Source organism: Oncorhynchus masou, chromosome 2 (genome assembly GCF_036934945.1).
Source record: "Oncorhynchus masou masou isolate Uvic2021 chromosome 2, UVic_Omas_1.1, whole genome shotgun sequence".
In the NCBI taxonomy this organism is placed as follows: domain Eukaryota; kingdom Metazoa; phylum Chordata; class Actinopteri; order Salmoniformes; family Salmonidae; genus Oncorhynchus; species Oncorhynchus masou.
In genome coordinates this window covers 13,768,412-13,785,940 of record NC_088213.1, presented here as the reverse complement: position 1 = coordinate 13,785,940, position 17,529 = coordinate 13,768,412, and the positions used below count along the sequence as shown (strand labels likewise).

General features: G+C 45.5%; 1 protein-coding gene across 1 annotated transcript; it reads right to left on the bottom strand.

Annotated features, from left to right (window-relative positions):
* Positions 1 to 73: 73 nt before the first annotated feature.
* On the bottom strand, positions 74 to 16,207 carry LOC135555491 (putative leucine-rich repeat-containing protein DDB_G0290503). The gene is given in 11 exon segments (XM_064987974.1): positions 74 to 3,203; positions 3,206 to 4,934; positions 5,137 to 5,241; positions 5,327 to 5,495; positions 5,759 to 5,868; positions 7,479 to 7,612; positions 8,382 to 8,514; positions 8,788 to 8,903; positions 11,862 to 12,012; positions 15,104 to 15,195; positions 16,136 to 16,207. Coding segments are annotated over 10 exon segments (5,724 nt in total). The 5' UTR covers positions 15,149 to 15,195; positions 16,136 to 16,207; the 3' UTR covers positions 74 to 171.
* Between the last annotated feature and the right edge of the window lie 1,322 nt (positions 16,208 to 17,529).

Below are 17,529 nucleotides of genomic sequence, written 5' to 3'. Positions count from 1 at the left end.
TGATTTCTTCACCTTTGACACTAACCTCAACCTGTAGTCTTTCCTTCTCAGCCACCATTTTCTCCATGACTTCATTCATGCTGCTGGATTGCTGCTGCTTTTGGAGATACAACTGCTCCTGCATTGTTTGTATCTGGCTGCTGTAGCTCTTGCCGTGTTCATCTCTCTCAATTATGAGTTTCTGAACTTCTTGCTGCAGACGTTCTTTTCACTGATTGCTGCATCCAGCCGCTGTTGATTTTCTTGCTTTGACAGAGCTATCTCCTCTCTTAGCTTCTTATTTTGCTCTTCTAGTTTCTGCATTTCTGACACTACTTGCTCTGCCTGTTTCACCTGGGCTGTGTACTGACTGTTAATGGCATGAAGAGACATCTCTCTCTGCTCAAGATTTTCTGTCAGTGCATTTACCTGAGCAGCCACATGCAAATACTGAGATTTTAGTCTCTCAATTTCGACAGTGAATGTTGAGGTGCTCCTTTGATGGGTAGCAAGGGCGTCTTCCTTTTGTTTTGAAAGGTCGACATTCAGTGTTTGGATTTGCCGAAGGTCTTGACGTAGCAAGGAAGACTCATTCCTCAGCACCTCTATGGTGCATTCTGCTGCCTGAACTGTGCTGTTGCTTTCACTGAGGGACTTGTTAAGACTGGACATCTCCTCGGCCCTTTGAGAAAGCATCGTCCGAGCTTCCTGGAGCTCCTCTAAATGAGTAGCATACTTCTCCTGAAGATTTACAAAGGCACTTTGGTTCTCCTCGGCCGACTGGCTGAGGCTTGCAGACTTAGTGGAGTGTTCCTGAATCTGATCCTGCAGTTGTGACACCAACTCTGTGCTCTCCATGAACTGGGTTTTGAAGAGGGCTGCTTCATCTGCCCTTCTCTGCAGCTCCTGAAGGGCCTTTGACTGGTCCATAACGGCAGTCTCTCTTTCCTCTAAGGCTTGTTGAAGTTGTGCCACTTCAGAGGACTGGGCACTGAGGCTACTATTGAGCTTTGAAACAGACTCTTGGAGATGTGAAAGCTGCTCTTTTAAGCACTCACATTCTGCCTCTTTGGTATTGAGCTTTAAAACGGACTCTTGGAGGTACGAAACCTGCTCTTTTAAGCGCTCACATTCTGTATCTTTGGTTTTGAGTTTTGAATTTAGGCTTTCGCTAACAGCTGAGGAGGTGCTTTGGGCCTCAAGGATGAACTTGACTTTCTCTTTCAGGGTCTCTTTTAACAGGGATGACTCAGAGGTCAGGCTGTCAACTTGACCTCTGAGCTGTGTGGTGGAATCCTCCAGCTCTGAAACATATGTCCTTAAACTCACATAATCATCAACTTTCTGCTTAAGCTGTGCCTCTTGTTCTTCAAGCCTCCCACTGAGCTGATTACTCTGTTCCACCGCATTACGCAGATCACCCTGAAGCTGTTTCATTGTTTCCGCACTTGAATTCAGCTGGGTTTTGAAATCCTCAGATTCTAAGGTAAACTTCTCTCTGAGCAGACTCAGCCGTTTCTCCGCCTCATGCAGCGAAACATCTTTGTCTTGAAGGCTTTTCTGAAGACTCTGAGCTTGTGTCTGCAGCTCAGTGATGGCCTGGCTCATCTGACCCTCACCCTCTACTGACTTAGTTTGTAACTGCTTAATAAACATTTCCTGCTGTTTTAGGGACTCACCTCTCTGCTGCAAATTCAAACCTAAGCTATCCCTGTCCGAGCAGGCTGCTGTCAGTTGCTTTGTTAAATTAGACACATAACTGTCCCTGTTAGAAATCTCTGCCTTGAGAACTGAAATCTCTTCAAGTTTCTTGGATGCCTCTGTGAAAGAGTTTTTGAGTTCGGTTTTTAGTCTGACATTCTGTTCATTCAATGCTTGGATGTTGTCCCTAAGATCTAATATCTCAGTTTGCCTCTGTTCCATCTCTTCCCTTAGCTTCTTGTTTTCTGCTGAGTGGTTCTCCAGAGTGGTCTTCAGCTCTGCATTTTCAGACTCCAACTTCGCACGGCTCTCGTTTATGACACCAAGCTGACTGCTTAGTGACTTTAATGACTCGTTCCTCTGGTTCAGCTCGTCTTTGTGGTTTTCACAGTCCTGTGTCATTTGTCTGAAGGTCTCTTCTTTTTCTTCCAGATGCTGAGTCAGTTGTGAGCATTGCCCTTCAAGTGATTTAGTCTCGCCCTGCAGTTGATTAAGTTTATTCTGTAAAGAGCTCCACTCCTCTGCTTTCTGCTGCAACATGGTGTCTTTCTCTGATAGCCCAGATTTCAGTGTGGTCCCCTGCTCCTGTAATAAAGCCAATGTCTCCTGGAGTTGCGACAACTCTCTCTGCTGGGCCTCTAATTGTGAGTTTTGATTTTTGATAGTCTTCTCTTTTTCGGTTATGTTGTTGTTCAGTTGATCAAGTTGGGTGTTCAAGCTGTCAACTTGGTCTTGTGAATGTGCAAGTGCCTCTTCACTCCCTCTAAGCAATTTGGTGAGATTAGTACATTTATTTGTTTTGTCCAGCAAACTCTCTGAAACGGTCTGTTTGTTTTGCTCGAGGACGTTGTTGAGTTCCTCTACTGCTACACTGAGCTCATTTTTGTCTTTCAGTAGCCCTTCAATCATTTTGCAGTTTTCTGAATGTTGCATTTCAAAATTGGAAAGTTTATCTTGAAGTAAGTTCTTCTCCTTGCTTAATTCAGAAATGGACTCTGACTGTACAGCTAATTCCTGTTGCAGTGTCTGCTTCTCCTCTGTCAGACTGTTCAGTTGTGAGCACAGGTTTGTGTTCTGCTCAAGAGTCACATTTACCCTTCTATCAAGCTCAGATGCAACGTGCATTTGCTGGGCAAGTTCCTTATCTCTGATCTCATAAGCAGCTCGGAGTTGTTGGTTTTGCTCACTCAGTGCCTGGATGTGACTGTGGAGGCCAACCACCTCAGCTTGCCTCTGTTCCATCTCATCCCTCAGCTTGTTGTTTTCTGCTCCGTGGTTCTCCAGAGTAGTTTTCAGCTCTGTATTTTCAGACTCCAACTTCGCACTGCTCTCGTTCATGACACCAAGCTGACTGCTTAGTGACTTCAATGACTCATTCCTCTTGTTAAGCTCGGCTTTGTGGTTTTCACAGTCCTGCGTCATTTGTCTGAAGGTCTCTTCTTTTTCTTCCAGACACTGGGTCAGTTGTGAGCATTGTCCTTTAAGTGATTTAGTCTCACCCTGTAGCTTGGATAGAAGCTTTTCTGCTGCCCAAGTTTATTCTGTAAAGAGCTACACTCATCTGATTTCTGCTGCAATACGGTGTTTTTCTCCATGAGCCCAGTTTTCAGGGCAGTCTCCTGCTCCTGCAGTAAATACATTGTTTCCTGGAGTTGCGACAGCTGGCTCTGCTGTGCCTCTACTTGTGAGTTTTGATCAGTGACAAACTTGTCTTTTTCAGCAATGTTGTGATGGAACTGATCCACTTGAGTGTTCAAACTGTCAATTTGCACCTGTAAACGGGCAACTGTCTCCTCCCTTTCCCTGAGTGTTTTAGTTAGAAGACTACATTCATTTGTTTTCTCAAATAGACTCTCGGAAATGGACTGTTTATTTTGCTCCAGGACCCTGTTCAGTTCATTGGCTCTAACACTCAGCTCCTCCCTGTCTTTCAGAAGCCCTTCAATGACTTTTCTGTTTTCTGAATGCTGTGTTTCAAAGTCAGAGACTTTGTTTCTCAGAGAATCCCTTTCATCTGTCATCTCTGAAATGGATTTCTGCTTTCCAGCTACATCCTGTTGCAACCTCTGATTCTCCTCTGTGAGGCCATTCTTTTGAGAGTTCAAACTGCTGTTAAGTTCAAGAGCTGCCGTAGATTTTTTATTAAGCTCATCTACAAGCTGCTTTTGAGACTTAAGTTCATCTGCCTTCTCCTTCAGGTCAGCTTGCAGTTGTTGTTTTTCAGTCTTCATGTTTTTCAAGAGCTTCTTCATATTTGAGATATTTTCCAATTTAACCTGCAGGTCTTTCGCCAACTTCTCCTTTTCAGAATCTCTGACTTGCAGTTCTGTGTTAAATTTCTGTTGCTCTACTTCAGCCTCTTCCTGGATGGCCCTGAGTTTTTCCTCAAGAGAGGATATTGTCTCCAGTTTTTCTTGCATCTCTTTTTTCAACTGTACCTGACACTCTGTCTGCTTCTCTAGCTGGTTGGACAGGGTCTTAAGGTCATCATTGTGTTTGGACACCTCTGCGTTAAGCTCGTTCCGTTCCTCCTTGACCGATTTGAGTTCTTTCTCATACGTCTGCTCCTTGTCCTGGAGCTGGTCTTTCAGTGTCTTGCTGGATGTACTTGCTTCCCGCAACTGAGAGATAAGACCCTCAGACTCCTGTAGTTTCTGGGAAGCAACAGTCACATGCTCCTTCAGTGAAGAGATCTGAGTTTCGCACTCCAAGAGATGATTACGATGGCCCACGTTGTGCTGCTGGATCTCCCCTCGAAGTTCCAGGATGGTCCGCTTGTCCTCTTCCACTTGCTTCCTCAGCTCCTCCACCTCTACTGTCCTCGACTCCTTCTCCTCTTTGGCCTTGATCAGCTCATTCTCTGCATCCTTCAGCTGTTCCACCACCTCTGCCGTCCTGGTGTACAGAGCCTGCTGGTCCGAGTTCTGAGAGTCTTTGATGATCTCTGCCTCCCGCTCCGATTTAGTGAGGGCGGTCTCGATGCGAACCAGGTCCTCCTCCTTGTGCTTGATCTCCTGCTTCAGCACCATGATCTGCTCTGCGTACTCCGCCATGTTGCCCGAGAGGGCTAAGATCTCCTTGTCCTTGTCTGAGAGGACATCTCTGAGGTTATCAATCTCCCGTTCACAGCTTTGAAGGTTGTGGATCAGCTGAGACCTTTCTTCCAGATGGGTGGTGTTCAACTTGTCCAGTTCATCGTTTGTCTGATCCAGGTCATTTTGAAGAGTCTTTATTGTGGCCTCTTGTTTCTGTGTCTATGGGTTTGGAAAAAATACAAATATGTTACTTGAGGAAGAAATCTCCTAAAGTACTGTCAATATCACTGCCATTTAATGAGTGTGAAGGTAATAGTTCGCCTAAATATTAAATCTGAGATAAACATGCCTTCAGGTTTCTTATATGCAAAAACTTCATCACAGTAATTAAGCCATGGTAGTCATATCCCGAAAACCTTACCTTATCTTTAAGCACACTCAGCTTATGTGTGAGATCTGCAACCGATGTCTTCAGTTCTGAACACTGTTTTACAAAGGTACTGCATTTTGTGGAGACTTCAGTGAGCTGAAAGAAGAAAAGAAGGTGTCATGACTTACTATAAAACAGATTTGACTATTAATTGATCGCCAAAACAGGCTACTGTACTTACATTGTTCTCAGATTGAAGCAGCTTTTCGGCGACCTCTTTGTGCTGCGCCTCCTTTTCCATTAAAGAATCTCGGAGGCTGTCGATGAGCTCCAGTTTCTCAGAGGTCTTGACTAATGTGTTCTCCTTCTCTATAAGTGAGGTTTCGAGACACTCTTGGGTGTCACTCAGTCTAAAAGGCATCAAAGAGAAAGGAGCTGTTTTAAAGGTTACAAATGAAGACATGGTGATAATCTTACATTCTCCAATGCAAAATAGCACAAACACATGATCATGACTGCAGTTAGATGCATGGAGCCAAACCTTTCAGTACAAAACCTTACATTCCTTTTACCCTTAAATGAGTAACTGGCACTGGATACAAATTTGGGAAATGAACCAGTTTACCAGTTATGTGTGTGACCTGTGACCTTTTTTTGAATTGTGTGGGGTTACCCTTTGAGCTGCTCGTTGAGGCTGGTGACCAGGAGATGGTGTTTCTCTGCATCCCTGCTCTGCTGGCTCCGAAGGCTGGCCAGCTGACCCTGTAGTCTCTCGGACTCGTTCTGTGGGGAGGAGAGGGAAGGTTTGGAACATGGTTTGCAGAAAAGCTCAGAGTAAAGCCGGTAGGAAGCTCACTCCATCTCACTGCACACATATTGACCCAAAATACTACTCTCTTTCTTCTATGTACAGTGTTAGGGTTAGTCCAAACAACACAGCATAAAAGGAACATTTCAGCTTTCAGGACATTTTGGCTTAGTATCTTTTCTATGATCTATTTTGCTTTTCTTAGGGTAAAAAAAATGCTTTGAACTTGGCATGATTAGAATTGTTATATACTTTTGTATGCTCATTATATGATGGTTGAAGAATTAACCAACCAAGTGAGTTTGTTCTCCACACCGAGTTAATTTGTGGCCAAAATATGCTCAACATAGCACTCACTTATTAGAAGACTGATCGCAAGCCGTGAACACAGAACAAACAAGCCAAAACAAACAAGCCAAAGGATGAGCCTTCACCGCCGGAGGTGCTCTCTCTAGCGCACACAAACACTAACACACCTGGGAAACACAAAATGGACGCCTTTCTTCATCTACATCAAACGTCACCTGTGTTAGAGGGGTCTGTTACAAAATCCTCGTCCTCGGGAGGAAACATGCAATGAACTGAATAGTACAAATTAATTCAGTAAAAAGTCAATCCAAAAGCAAAGACAAAACAAACTCCCAAACACAAAGGAGAACTTATAAGATGCAAAATGTTGATAATGGGAGCAGCTGACAAAGTTACAATATACTGGGTTAGATTTCCACTACCTCAGGAACTGGCACAGGTAAGTAAACCCCAGTTTACAGGTAAGTAAACCCAAAAGTCAGTTATGTGCTTCTTTTTATTAACAGACCAGGAGGTATAGGAGGGTATAAGAGGGTAATCTATGGGGAGTGGTATGGAAGTGTGAGAGAGGAGAACGAAAGGTCCCTTAAGTCAGTGGTTCCTAAACAGAGGGGTTCCTAAACTGTGGGGTCCACCCCCAACATTTTTTTATTTTTATATATTATTTTTAGGGAACTCAGTCCGGCTATCAACTTACTCTTGAAAGTTGTAATTATAGAATGGACAAGGGGACATTTCGAATTGGGTAGTAAATTATCAGTAATTCCTCTTGTCATGTCGGTCATTGTATACCTTAGAGATCTATTTATAACTTGTCAGAAATGTCCAGATCAACTAGCAAATGTCAGCTAACTTTTTTTGCTAGGCGTTTTAGCACAGATTTTGTAGTAATGTTCGAGTCACTCAAATATTACATGAATACACATTAGACATGGCAGAATGTATATAACTGCAAGTAAATTAGCTTTAAAATTGCAACATTTTCTCTACAACCCATGACCGAATGTGTAGAATTTCAGGAAATAAGCTTTAAACCTGCAAAATGTATGAGCTGTTTGTGTCATGAACAGTGCTTGTGCCAATGGAAACAGATGTGGATGTTCCCCAATGCTGGAACGGGGCCTGAGTGAAAAAGTTTAGGAACCCCTGCTTTAAGTGTCTTTATGGAGGCTATCTTGGTACAGTGTGGCATTCTGCAAGGTGCATGTGGTTCTGATAGCTCTACAAGGCGTGAGATATCAGTGTCCAACCAGGTCTGTGAGACGTGAGAGTTTACCTGTAGGGACTCGATGCGAGCCTGCAGCTGCAGCCGGTCCTCAAGGTCCTGACAGCGGTCCTCCAGTCCTAGGATCTGTTCCTGCAGCTGGTTCCTCTCCAGCTCCAACTCCTCCACTACCGACCGCAGGCCACCTGCAAGGGCAGTCGCATAGACAAGAAAGAGAAAAATCAACTCAATGGTTGAGAAATCTGGTAGTTATCTATCATGATCAACAATAGTTAGCAAAAATAGATGCAAATTGTAATCATAGAAACAGCCCTTTATACAGTCACAACTGAAAAATTTCCATGCAAACATATTGTTGTGATGGACTACAATGTTTATGATAGTTGGCCTGCTACTTGCCCCATGCAAGGTCACCGGTTTTTGGACATTGATTTATATTTTTTGTCCCATTAAAAACCATGACCTTTCAACACAGTGAATGTGTCAAACACAAGGAGAGATAAGAGGGAAAAGAAGAACAGACAGGGCATGCCAAACACTTACCACAGACGGGGAAACTCTCCACCTAAATTCATATGAACTGACAAGAGTTCAATGCATTCGCCATGGACCAACATCGTAGCGAGCCAAATACTAGCCAGTTCAACCAGCATGCACATGTTCAAATAATAACCACCTCAACTTGTGATGAGAACACAAAAGCCCACAGATGAGTCAACCTTAGGGAATGTATCCACTCTGGGGTTGAATGTGTTAGACTGGAGGGAGAACAAACACCCACATGTAAAACCCCCAAAACGGCAGAGGAGTGTTAGGCCTATGTTGACAGAATGACAAAAAAACAACCCAAATGACTACAACATCTCAAGCTCCCAAAATGGTGGTGGCTGGGTGACAAATGCACAAAAAGCGACAACGTGCATGCCAGCGTAAACTGTCTAGTGGGTCTCACACCTGTGTTGGGGGAAGTGTACTCAGGCCACCAACCTCCCATGTTCTCCCCCTCCTCCATCGGGGTGGTGCTCTCAGATCCGCCACTGTGTGGGTCCTGGTGGAACGCCTGCTTGCCATCAAACTCAAAGTCCTCCTGCGTGGGGGTGGGGTGACAATACTCATTTTAGTCTAGTGACTGAAGTACATTTTGTCTGGGATGTTAGAGGACAGCGTACCAATCTAACGTCAGACAGAACTACAGTAACATCTAATCTCCCTTGTTATACTGATCATCTACAGGTATCCTTGCTGGCCGTGACCATGTGACCACACTCTCAGAGTTATTATTATTGCTGTCTTATTCCTTCCCAGCTCTGAACTCACCTCCCCTCTATCATTCATTCTCCCTCTCCCTTTTACTCCGTACCTGCAGGCTGTGTTGGTGGGCGGTGCCTCCCATTTTCTTGCCGCCCCTATGTAGCCCTGTGAGACCCCGGGCCTGCACCAGCTCCTCCTCCAACTCCTGCTGCCGGCTGGCCAGCACTGGATCGGAGCAGCCGGGAAAGAACCAGTCATCCTCAATCAGTTTTGTGCCACAGGGGAGGGAGGGAGCGATGAGGGGGAGGTTTTGGGTTACAGAGTTGAACCCCAGAGATGCATTACAGGAGGGGGAAGAGAGATGGAGGTAGAGAGATGGAGATGGAGAGATGGAGATGGAGAGATAGAGGATGGTTTAAGAAAGACAGATGATACAGGGAGTGAGACAGAGATAATGGATAAGGAGAGACGAGTGAGAGAGGGTGAAAGACAAGTGGGAAAGACTGCAAAAAGGTACGCTCACCCAATGGATGAACACACAACAGCAGCATTGCACACAAGGAGACGTGCAGACTCACTCCAGAGAGGAGAGAACGAGAGCATTCCAGACTTCTATGAGCGTGTGTTCTTTACATACGTGTGTGTGTGTGTGTGTGTGTGTGTGTGTGTGTGTGTGTGTGTGTGTGTGGATTGCGTGGCTGTGTAGACTTTCCTAAAAGCAGAGTTTCTGGTCAAAGCCATGCACAACTAATAGGGAGGGGGACAGGCTGCAGGCTGCAACCAAACACGAGGAGGATGGAAGGAGGGCGGCTGCAATGTCTTTACGGCTCAAGGAGACTGTACTGCAACAACATTTCCAATGGTGATTTGGCATACTGGAAGCAGGGAGGTCACATCCATTCGACTGAAAGCTGCCCACATTGTGATTGGACTGTGATCAGTGGTCACTACATTTTTAATTATCAGTGGTCACTAGTCAGTGATTGGACCATCAAGGGGAAGGGGTAGCAATCACATTTATGTCAAATTGATCAAATCAGGGCCAACAATTTGCACAAAACTCATTCCCATCTGTTTTGTGATATCAGGTAGATGTGGGAGGGGTGGGGGAGGACTAGCTAAAAGCAAAGAGTGACAGAGAAAGGGGTTTCATTGGGTGACAGAGAGAAGGGTTTCATTGGGTGACAGAGAGAAGGGTTTCACTGGGTGACAGAGAGAAGGGTTTCACTGGGTGACAGAGAGAAGGGTTTCACTGGGTGACAGAGAGAAGGGTTTCACTGGGTGACAGAGAGAAGGGTTTCACTGGGTGACAGAGAGAAGGGTTTCACTGGGTGACAGCGAGAAGGGTTTCATTGGGTGACAGCGAGAAGGGTTTCATTGGGTGAGGATTGCAGATCTGGTAGTGCAAAGTGGTCAATGTAGCCAAGCAAATAAAATAAAAAAAGTCATTTATTTTCAATGAGGACTCTTTAGACTCTTGAATTCCAAGGAATCTCCTTTAACAGAATGAACTTATGGAATTGACTCCATATAATTTATTAAGTGATGAGCAATCATTGAATGGACATGACAATATTTCATTGACAGTCAGTTGTTGTTTAGATGTTAAAGATGAGCTCCAGAAACCAAGTTTGAGTAGGAATGCACCAATCAGATATTGCAACAGTTAGCTACTTCAGCAACTAAAAGCAGCAAGGGTGGCAGCGTTACACAGGCAAATGACAACAATGAGGTTAGCAAGTGTTAGTAAAGATGGATAGATGATTGGAGAGGACAAAAGTGTTGAAAAACAGCACCACTTGCAGTGTGTGCGCGCGTGTGTGTGTGTGTTAGAAGACATAAAACTCAAGCTATGATGTCAGTATATTATATAATTCCACTCCACATCATCTGTCAAGTAACTATGCTCACAATGACATCACAACTCTAGCCTAGAATTTTCACTTTAGTGTTATTAGTGGTTTAGATATTGCCTAATTTTTCTATAAATGAAACAATAAGGATATTTCACAATTCTATTAGAGGAGAGTCTTCTAGGGCTCTTTTGATTGGTTTATTAATTCTTTATAAACATTGGTTTGGTTTCTTTTTTATAAAGAAGATCATTGGTTTATTTATTTCTTCCATACAAGCTCCGCCCTCAGTTAGTCCTAATTCCAGTGTTAGCGTTAGCCTTCCCACCACCATTGAAGCATTGTCATTTTGTTGTGTTAATATGTTTTGCAGATCAGTTCAAGGACAGTGTCATTATGAAGTCAACGGAGTCCAAAAGTGTCAGGGAAAGTTGGGGGAGGGAGAGACGGAAGGAAGGAGAGAGGGAGGGGAAAGTGGGAGGGAAGGAAACTTCAAAAGAGAGGGAGATACTGAAAGAAAGAAACACTACATGGAGGAAGAGGGACTAATAGAAAGCACAGGCCTCCACTGTACTGCCTCCAGTTTACCCCGGAGGAGGTGAAAAGGATCCTGGGAAACTGAGGACAGTACAGTGGGCACAGGCTTTTGCTGAGGGGGATGGGCCTGCATGCACAAAACTGATGGGAAACAGGTTCTTGTTGGCTGCCCCCATCCCAGGAGCAGGGAGTGGAGGAGGAGGGGGGAGGACATGGGGTAGCGGTTGGGGGGCGCAGAGCCAGAACGAAAAGCCCGCCGGGGACGGATGGTTGGAGGGAAAAAAATGAAACAAAAAATAAACATGCTCAGTCGTACAGTGAGGGGCTCTCAAACAACAACAGAAGACATTGAACTGTAACAGATAACTTCTCTACAAGTCCCTCCCACCTTCCTTCCTCCCTGTTTCCTTGGGTAAAAGATGTATGCTGTTTGACAGTATATAACAAAAGGTTTGGACGGAGTGGTAGCTGTGTTCTGTGTTGTCGAGGGAGGCGGGTTAGCGGCTTCTGGGTGATATGACTGTTGCATTTCGGTCTGAGGTTTAGTTAGTGTCTGTGGTGTGTGGTAGTGCCAGTGCGCCCTGTGGTGTGTGGTAGTGCCAGTGCGCCCTGTGGTGTGTGGTAGTGCCAGTGCGCCCTGTGGTGTGTGGTAGTGCCAGTGCGCCCTGTGGTGTGTGGTAGTGCCAGTACGCCCTGTGGTGTGTGGTAGTGCCAGTGCGCCCTGTGGTGTGTGGTAGTGCCAGTGCGCCCTGTGTGTGTGTGGATCACCCACCAGTGGTGGCAGGGCCCTTACCCTCTCTCTCCTCCTCCATGTGGCTCATGCGCAGGGCCATGGTAGCCTTTTCCTCGCGGGCACGGTCCCTGGCTGTCACCGCCTCCGACACCATCTCCTGCCAGTCCAGCACCTGGCTCTGGGCGTCGTCGGCGCTACCTGACTCGCTGGCCTAGTGTGTGTAGGATCAGAAAGACATGGGAAGCAGGATATTGGTTTGGGGGTGGAAGAAGTATTGGGTCCAGAGATAAGACATTTATTCTCATCCAGGGATTTACTCAACATGGGAGAATGTGGTGTTTGATTTCATCTGAGAACAAGTGTCTTTCCATCAGGGAAGTGGTCAATAGGATAGATGTGTCAGATGTGTTTGGTGTACGGTGCCAGCAGGGTTTCTGTGAGGAAACTGCAGCATTTGCATTTACCAGATCATTTTGAAATGTACCGGACCCATATGTATTGGGTGCGTAACCTGATTACGTCATCCACCCAAGGTGCTGAGAAATCCCATATGTATTGGGTGCGTAACCTGATTACGTCATCCACCCAAGGTGCTGAGAAATCCCATATGTATTGGGTGCGTAACCTGATTACGTCATCCACCCAAGGTGCTGAGAAATCCCATATGTATTGGGTGCGTAACCTGATTACGGGTGCTGAGAAATCCCATATGTATTGGGTGCGTAACCTGATTACGCATCCAGCCAAGGTGCTGAGAAATCCCATATGTATTGGGTGCGTAACCTGATTACGCTCATCCAGCCAAGGTGCTGAGAAATCCCATATGTATTGGGTGCGTAACCAGGATTACGCCATCCAGCCAAGGTGCTGAGAAATCCCATATGTATTGGGTGTAACCAGATTACCATCCAGCCAAGGTGCTGAGAAATCCCATATGTATTGGGTGCGTAACCAGATTACCATCCAGCCAAGGTGCTGAGAAATCCCATATGTATTGGGTGCGTAACCTGATTACGCATCCAGCCAAGGTGCTGAGAAATCCCATATGTATTGGGTGCGTGTAACCAGATTACGGGCATCCACCCAAGGTGCTGGAGAAATCCCATATGTATTGGGTGCGTAACCAGATCCACCACCCAAGGTGCTGAGAAATCCCATATGTATTGGGTGTGTAGCCAGATTACGTCATCCACCCAAGGTGCTGAGAAATCCCATATGTATTGGGTGCGTAACCTGATTACGTCATCCACCCAAGGTGCTGAGAAATCCCATATGTATTGGGTGTGTAGCCAGATTACGTCATCCACCCAAGGTGCTGAGAATCCCATATGTATTGGGTGCGTAACCTGATTACTCATCCACTCAAGGTGCTGAGAAATCCCATATGTATTGGGTGCGTAACCAGATTACGTCAGAAATCCAGCCAAGCTGAGAAATCCCATATGTATTGGGTGCGTAACCTGATTACGTCATCCACCCAAGGTGCTGAGAAATCCCATATGTATTGTGCGTAACCAGATTACGTCATCCACCCAAGGTGCTGAGAAATCCCATATGTATTGGGTGCCCATATGTAATTACGTCATCCAGCCAAGGTGCTGAGAAATCCCATATGTATTGGGTGTGTAGCCATCCAGCCAAGGTGCTACATCCACCCAAGGTGCTGAGAAATCCCATATGTATTGGGTGCGTAACCTGATTACGTCATCCACTCAAGGTGCTGAGAAATCCCATCGTCATCGCAGCCAAGGTGCTGAGAAATCCCATATGTATTGGTAACCAGATTACGTCATCCACCCAAGGTGCTGAGAAATCCCATATTATTGGGTGCGTAACCAGATTACGTCATCCACCCAAGGTGCTGAGAAATCCCATATGTATTGGGTGCGTAACCAGATTACGCCATCCACCCAAGGTGCTGAGAAATCCCATATGTATTGGGTGCGTAACCAGATTACGTCATCCACCCAAGGTGCTGAGAAATCCCATATGTATTGGGTGCCAGATTAATCCACCCAAGGTGCTGAGAAATCCCATATGTATTGGGTGCGTAACCAGATTACGTCATCCACCCAAGGTGCTGAGAAATCCCATATGTATTGGGTGTGGTAACCTTAACCAGATTGCTGAGAAATCCCATATGTATTGGGTGCGTAGCCAGATTACGTCATCCCAAGGTGCTGAGAAATCCCATTTAGATTATGGTAATACATCTGAACAGAACATACAACTGGAGGATGCAACGCCGTGAATCCTCCTTCTTACTGAATTCTGATGAGCACTTTGTAGATGTTAGAATAACTGTCCACATTTACTGTTCCTCAGTCAACAAGGAGAAACCAACAGCAACATCACTAGCCTATGACAATCTACTATCCCCCATAGTAGAAAAGTTGACCTGTTCTATTGTTCAGCTTATCTTTCTTGTGAGAAAGAAATAGCCTTTTTCCAAACAGACTCTGGGACAGTTGTGGGACGATAGATCCCAAAATCATACAACAAGTAGGACTAGGATACATCAAAAACTTTAAAAAGCAATGAGGATGATGTAACAGATCAGAACATTTAGCTTGAAATGTTGATAAACTATCATTTCTTCACATTATAAGTGCAGCAATGTGCACAAGGCAGTAGGCTACACGCGAATGTTTGTTCCCTAATGCAATTAACGGACCGCACCAGACAGCAGATTCATGAGACAGAGACAAACATTTAGCAGGGGAGATCTAATGATGCAATAACTAGCATGGGCTGCTAATATGACGAGGGTGAAGTTTGGCAACTGGTCAATGAAACAAAGTTGATTTGAAAACCAATAGAACATGAGAGAAACAGGCTGCTGGTTTCAATGGCATAAGCCTATGGAAGTCTTTATAAAATACTTTAGGCTACTTTGATGCAAGGTAAGACATGCCTCACAATATGAAGCAAAACATTCAGGTTTCAAACAATTAAGTATACATCTGCAAAATGCATACTGCTTCCAGCTCATTACAAAGTGGTGTGGGACATGCTGAAGCCTGCCTACCTACGCACTTGATTGGTGAATGTAAAGCGCACTTCACTTACCAGTTGGGGGGAGGGGGGGGAGGGACAAAAACCGTCTGGTTAACAGAAACCTTGAGTGACAGTCAAGGTATGCATCCATAGATGAACCCATCTACCCCTCACTGGTTTCCCCAACATTGAGTATCATGTATCATGACTCGACACCACTACTGCACTGCATGCCGGGATGTAGGTGGTACTTCCTCGTTGCAGTGCATGTTGGGGGTACTGTCTGGTGGGGTTTGAACTCTGACCTGAGAGGCGGCTCTCTTGGTGACCTGCTCCAGGTCGGAGGCCATCTTCCTCTGCTGCTCCTCGTACACCACCAGCTTGGCCTCCAGTACATCTACAGGAGGACAGAGGACATGTTAACATCTACATAAGGTCAGAGGACATGTTAACATCTACATAAGGTCAGAGGACATGTTAACCACCTCCAGCACATCTACATGAGGACAGAGGACATGTTAACATCTACATAAGGTCAGAGGACATGTTAACCACCTCCAGCACATCTACATGAGGACAGAGGACATGTTAACATCTACATAAGGTCAGAGGACATGAACCACCTCCAGCACATCTACAGGAGGACAGAGGACATGTTAACGTCTACATAAGGTCAGAGGACATGTTAACCACCTCCAGCACATCTACATGAGGACAGAGGACATGTTAACGTCTACATAAGGTCAGAGGACATGTTAACCACCTCCAGCACATCTACATGAGGACAGAGGACATAACAGTACATCTACAGGAGGACAGAGGACATGTTAGAGACAGAACACAATGTAAACAGATTCTGAATAACACACTGAAGGTACATTGACAAAGATCAAATAGAACAAGCGACCAAAATAACATACAGATGTACAAGGCTGAAACAGATCACTTGTAAACATGGGGAGCCGTTGCTCATTTAGATGGTCTTCAAACCTCTTGTAAATCCTCACCAGACGACACAGAGATTAGTTTCAGTACAGAGAACATCTAGAGAACATCTGCAGTAGAAAACCCTTTTGTTAAAGAGAAAAGAAAACCCTTTTCACTTTGAATTTAAAGCAATGCTTTTTTTCCCTAGCGTTGCTAGACAAAAGAGGGGGTGGGGCGTTCACTAAATACCCAATTAACACATCATTTTTTAAAGAGTTATAAATGGTAACACCAAGGAGAAGTCCACAATAAGATAACACTTACAAAACTAGCTAGCACGTTAAGTTCATTACACCATGGTCCAGATAAGTGTAGTCAGGTGATTGATGATAGTGGAAGACTCTCCTCACCGTTCTTGGCCTTGATCTCGTCGTACTGCTCCAGCTTCCACAGCGTCTCCTCCCCGCTCCTCCTCCAGATCCGTGACGCGGCTACGCAGGGACGTCACGTCAGGGCCCACTCTACCAGACTGGAGGAGGGTCAAAGTTCACAGGTCAAGGGAAGCTCAGCGCAACATGTCTGGTTCTTGAATGAGACTAAACGTGTAAGACATATTCAGGGCAACATTTTCGCTCTCCCAAAGACACGTGCCCTCTGAGCATACTAATCATAGAAGTCTAAATAGATGGGAGCTCTGAATTAAACTCTGCTAAAATAATTGCCCTCTTCTCACAGACAATTGTTACAGAAAAGTTATAACATTGATCATCACGCTGCTGATTATAAATGTACTCATCTCGCCTATTTAAAATGTTACAATTAGTTTGCTAGATATAACTGGATCTCTTACCTGGCTTTTCCTCAGCTCGTCCTCCAGCTGTCGAATACGAGACTTTGACCAGGCTTTTATCTTTAGGAACTTGGCTTCCGATTTACTGGCCTCCTCAGATTTCAGCTTGGCTTGTGCTGCGAGAGACGAGAAAGAAGGGGGGGAGTCAGAGAGAGAAAGAAGGGGAGGAGACAGAGAGAGAAAGAAGGGGGGGAGACAGAGAGAAAAGAAGGGGGGAGTCAGAGAGAGAAAGAAGGGGGGAGACAGAGAGAGAAAGAAGGGGGGAGACAGAGAGAGAAAGAAGGGGGAGACAGAGAGAGAAAGAAGGGGGAGTCAGAGAGAGAAAGAAGGGGGAGTCAGAGAGAGAAAGAAAGAAGAGAGAAAGAAGTGGGGAGTCAGAGAGAGAAAGAAGGGGGGGAGTCAGAGAGAGAAAGAAGTGGGGGAGTCAGAGAGAGAGAAAGAAGGGGGGGAGACAGAGAGAAAGAAAAGAGTCAGAGAGAGAAAGAAGGGGGGAGTCACGCAGAGAGAAAGAAGGGGGGAGACAGAGAGAGAAAGAAGGGAAAGAAGGGAGTCAGAGAGAGAGATAGAGAGAGAAAGAAGTGGGGAGTCAGAGAGAGAAAGAAGGGGGGGAGACAGAGATAGAAAGAAGGGGGGGAGACAGAGAGAGAAAAGAAGGGGGGAGACAGAGAGAGAAAGAAGATCAGAAAGAAAGGGGGGAGACAGAGAGAGAAAGAAGGGGGGAGACAGAGAGAGAAAGAAGGGGGAGACAGAGAGAGAAAGAAGGGGGGGAGTCAGAGATAGAAAGAAGGGGGGAGACAGAGAGAGAAAGAAGGGGGAGACAGAGAGAGAAAGAAGGGGGGGGAGACAGAGAGAGAAAGAAGGGGAGAGAGTCAGAGAGAGAAAGAAGTGGGGAGAGACAGAGAGAGAAAGAAGGGGGGGAGACAGAGAGAGAAAGAAGTGGGGGGAGACAGAGAG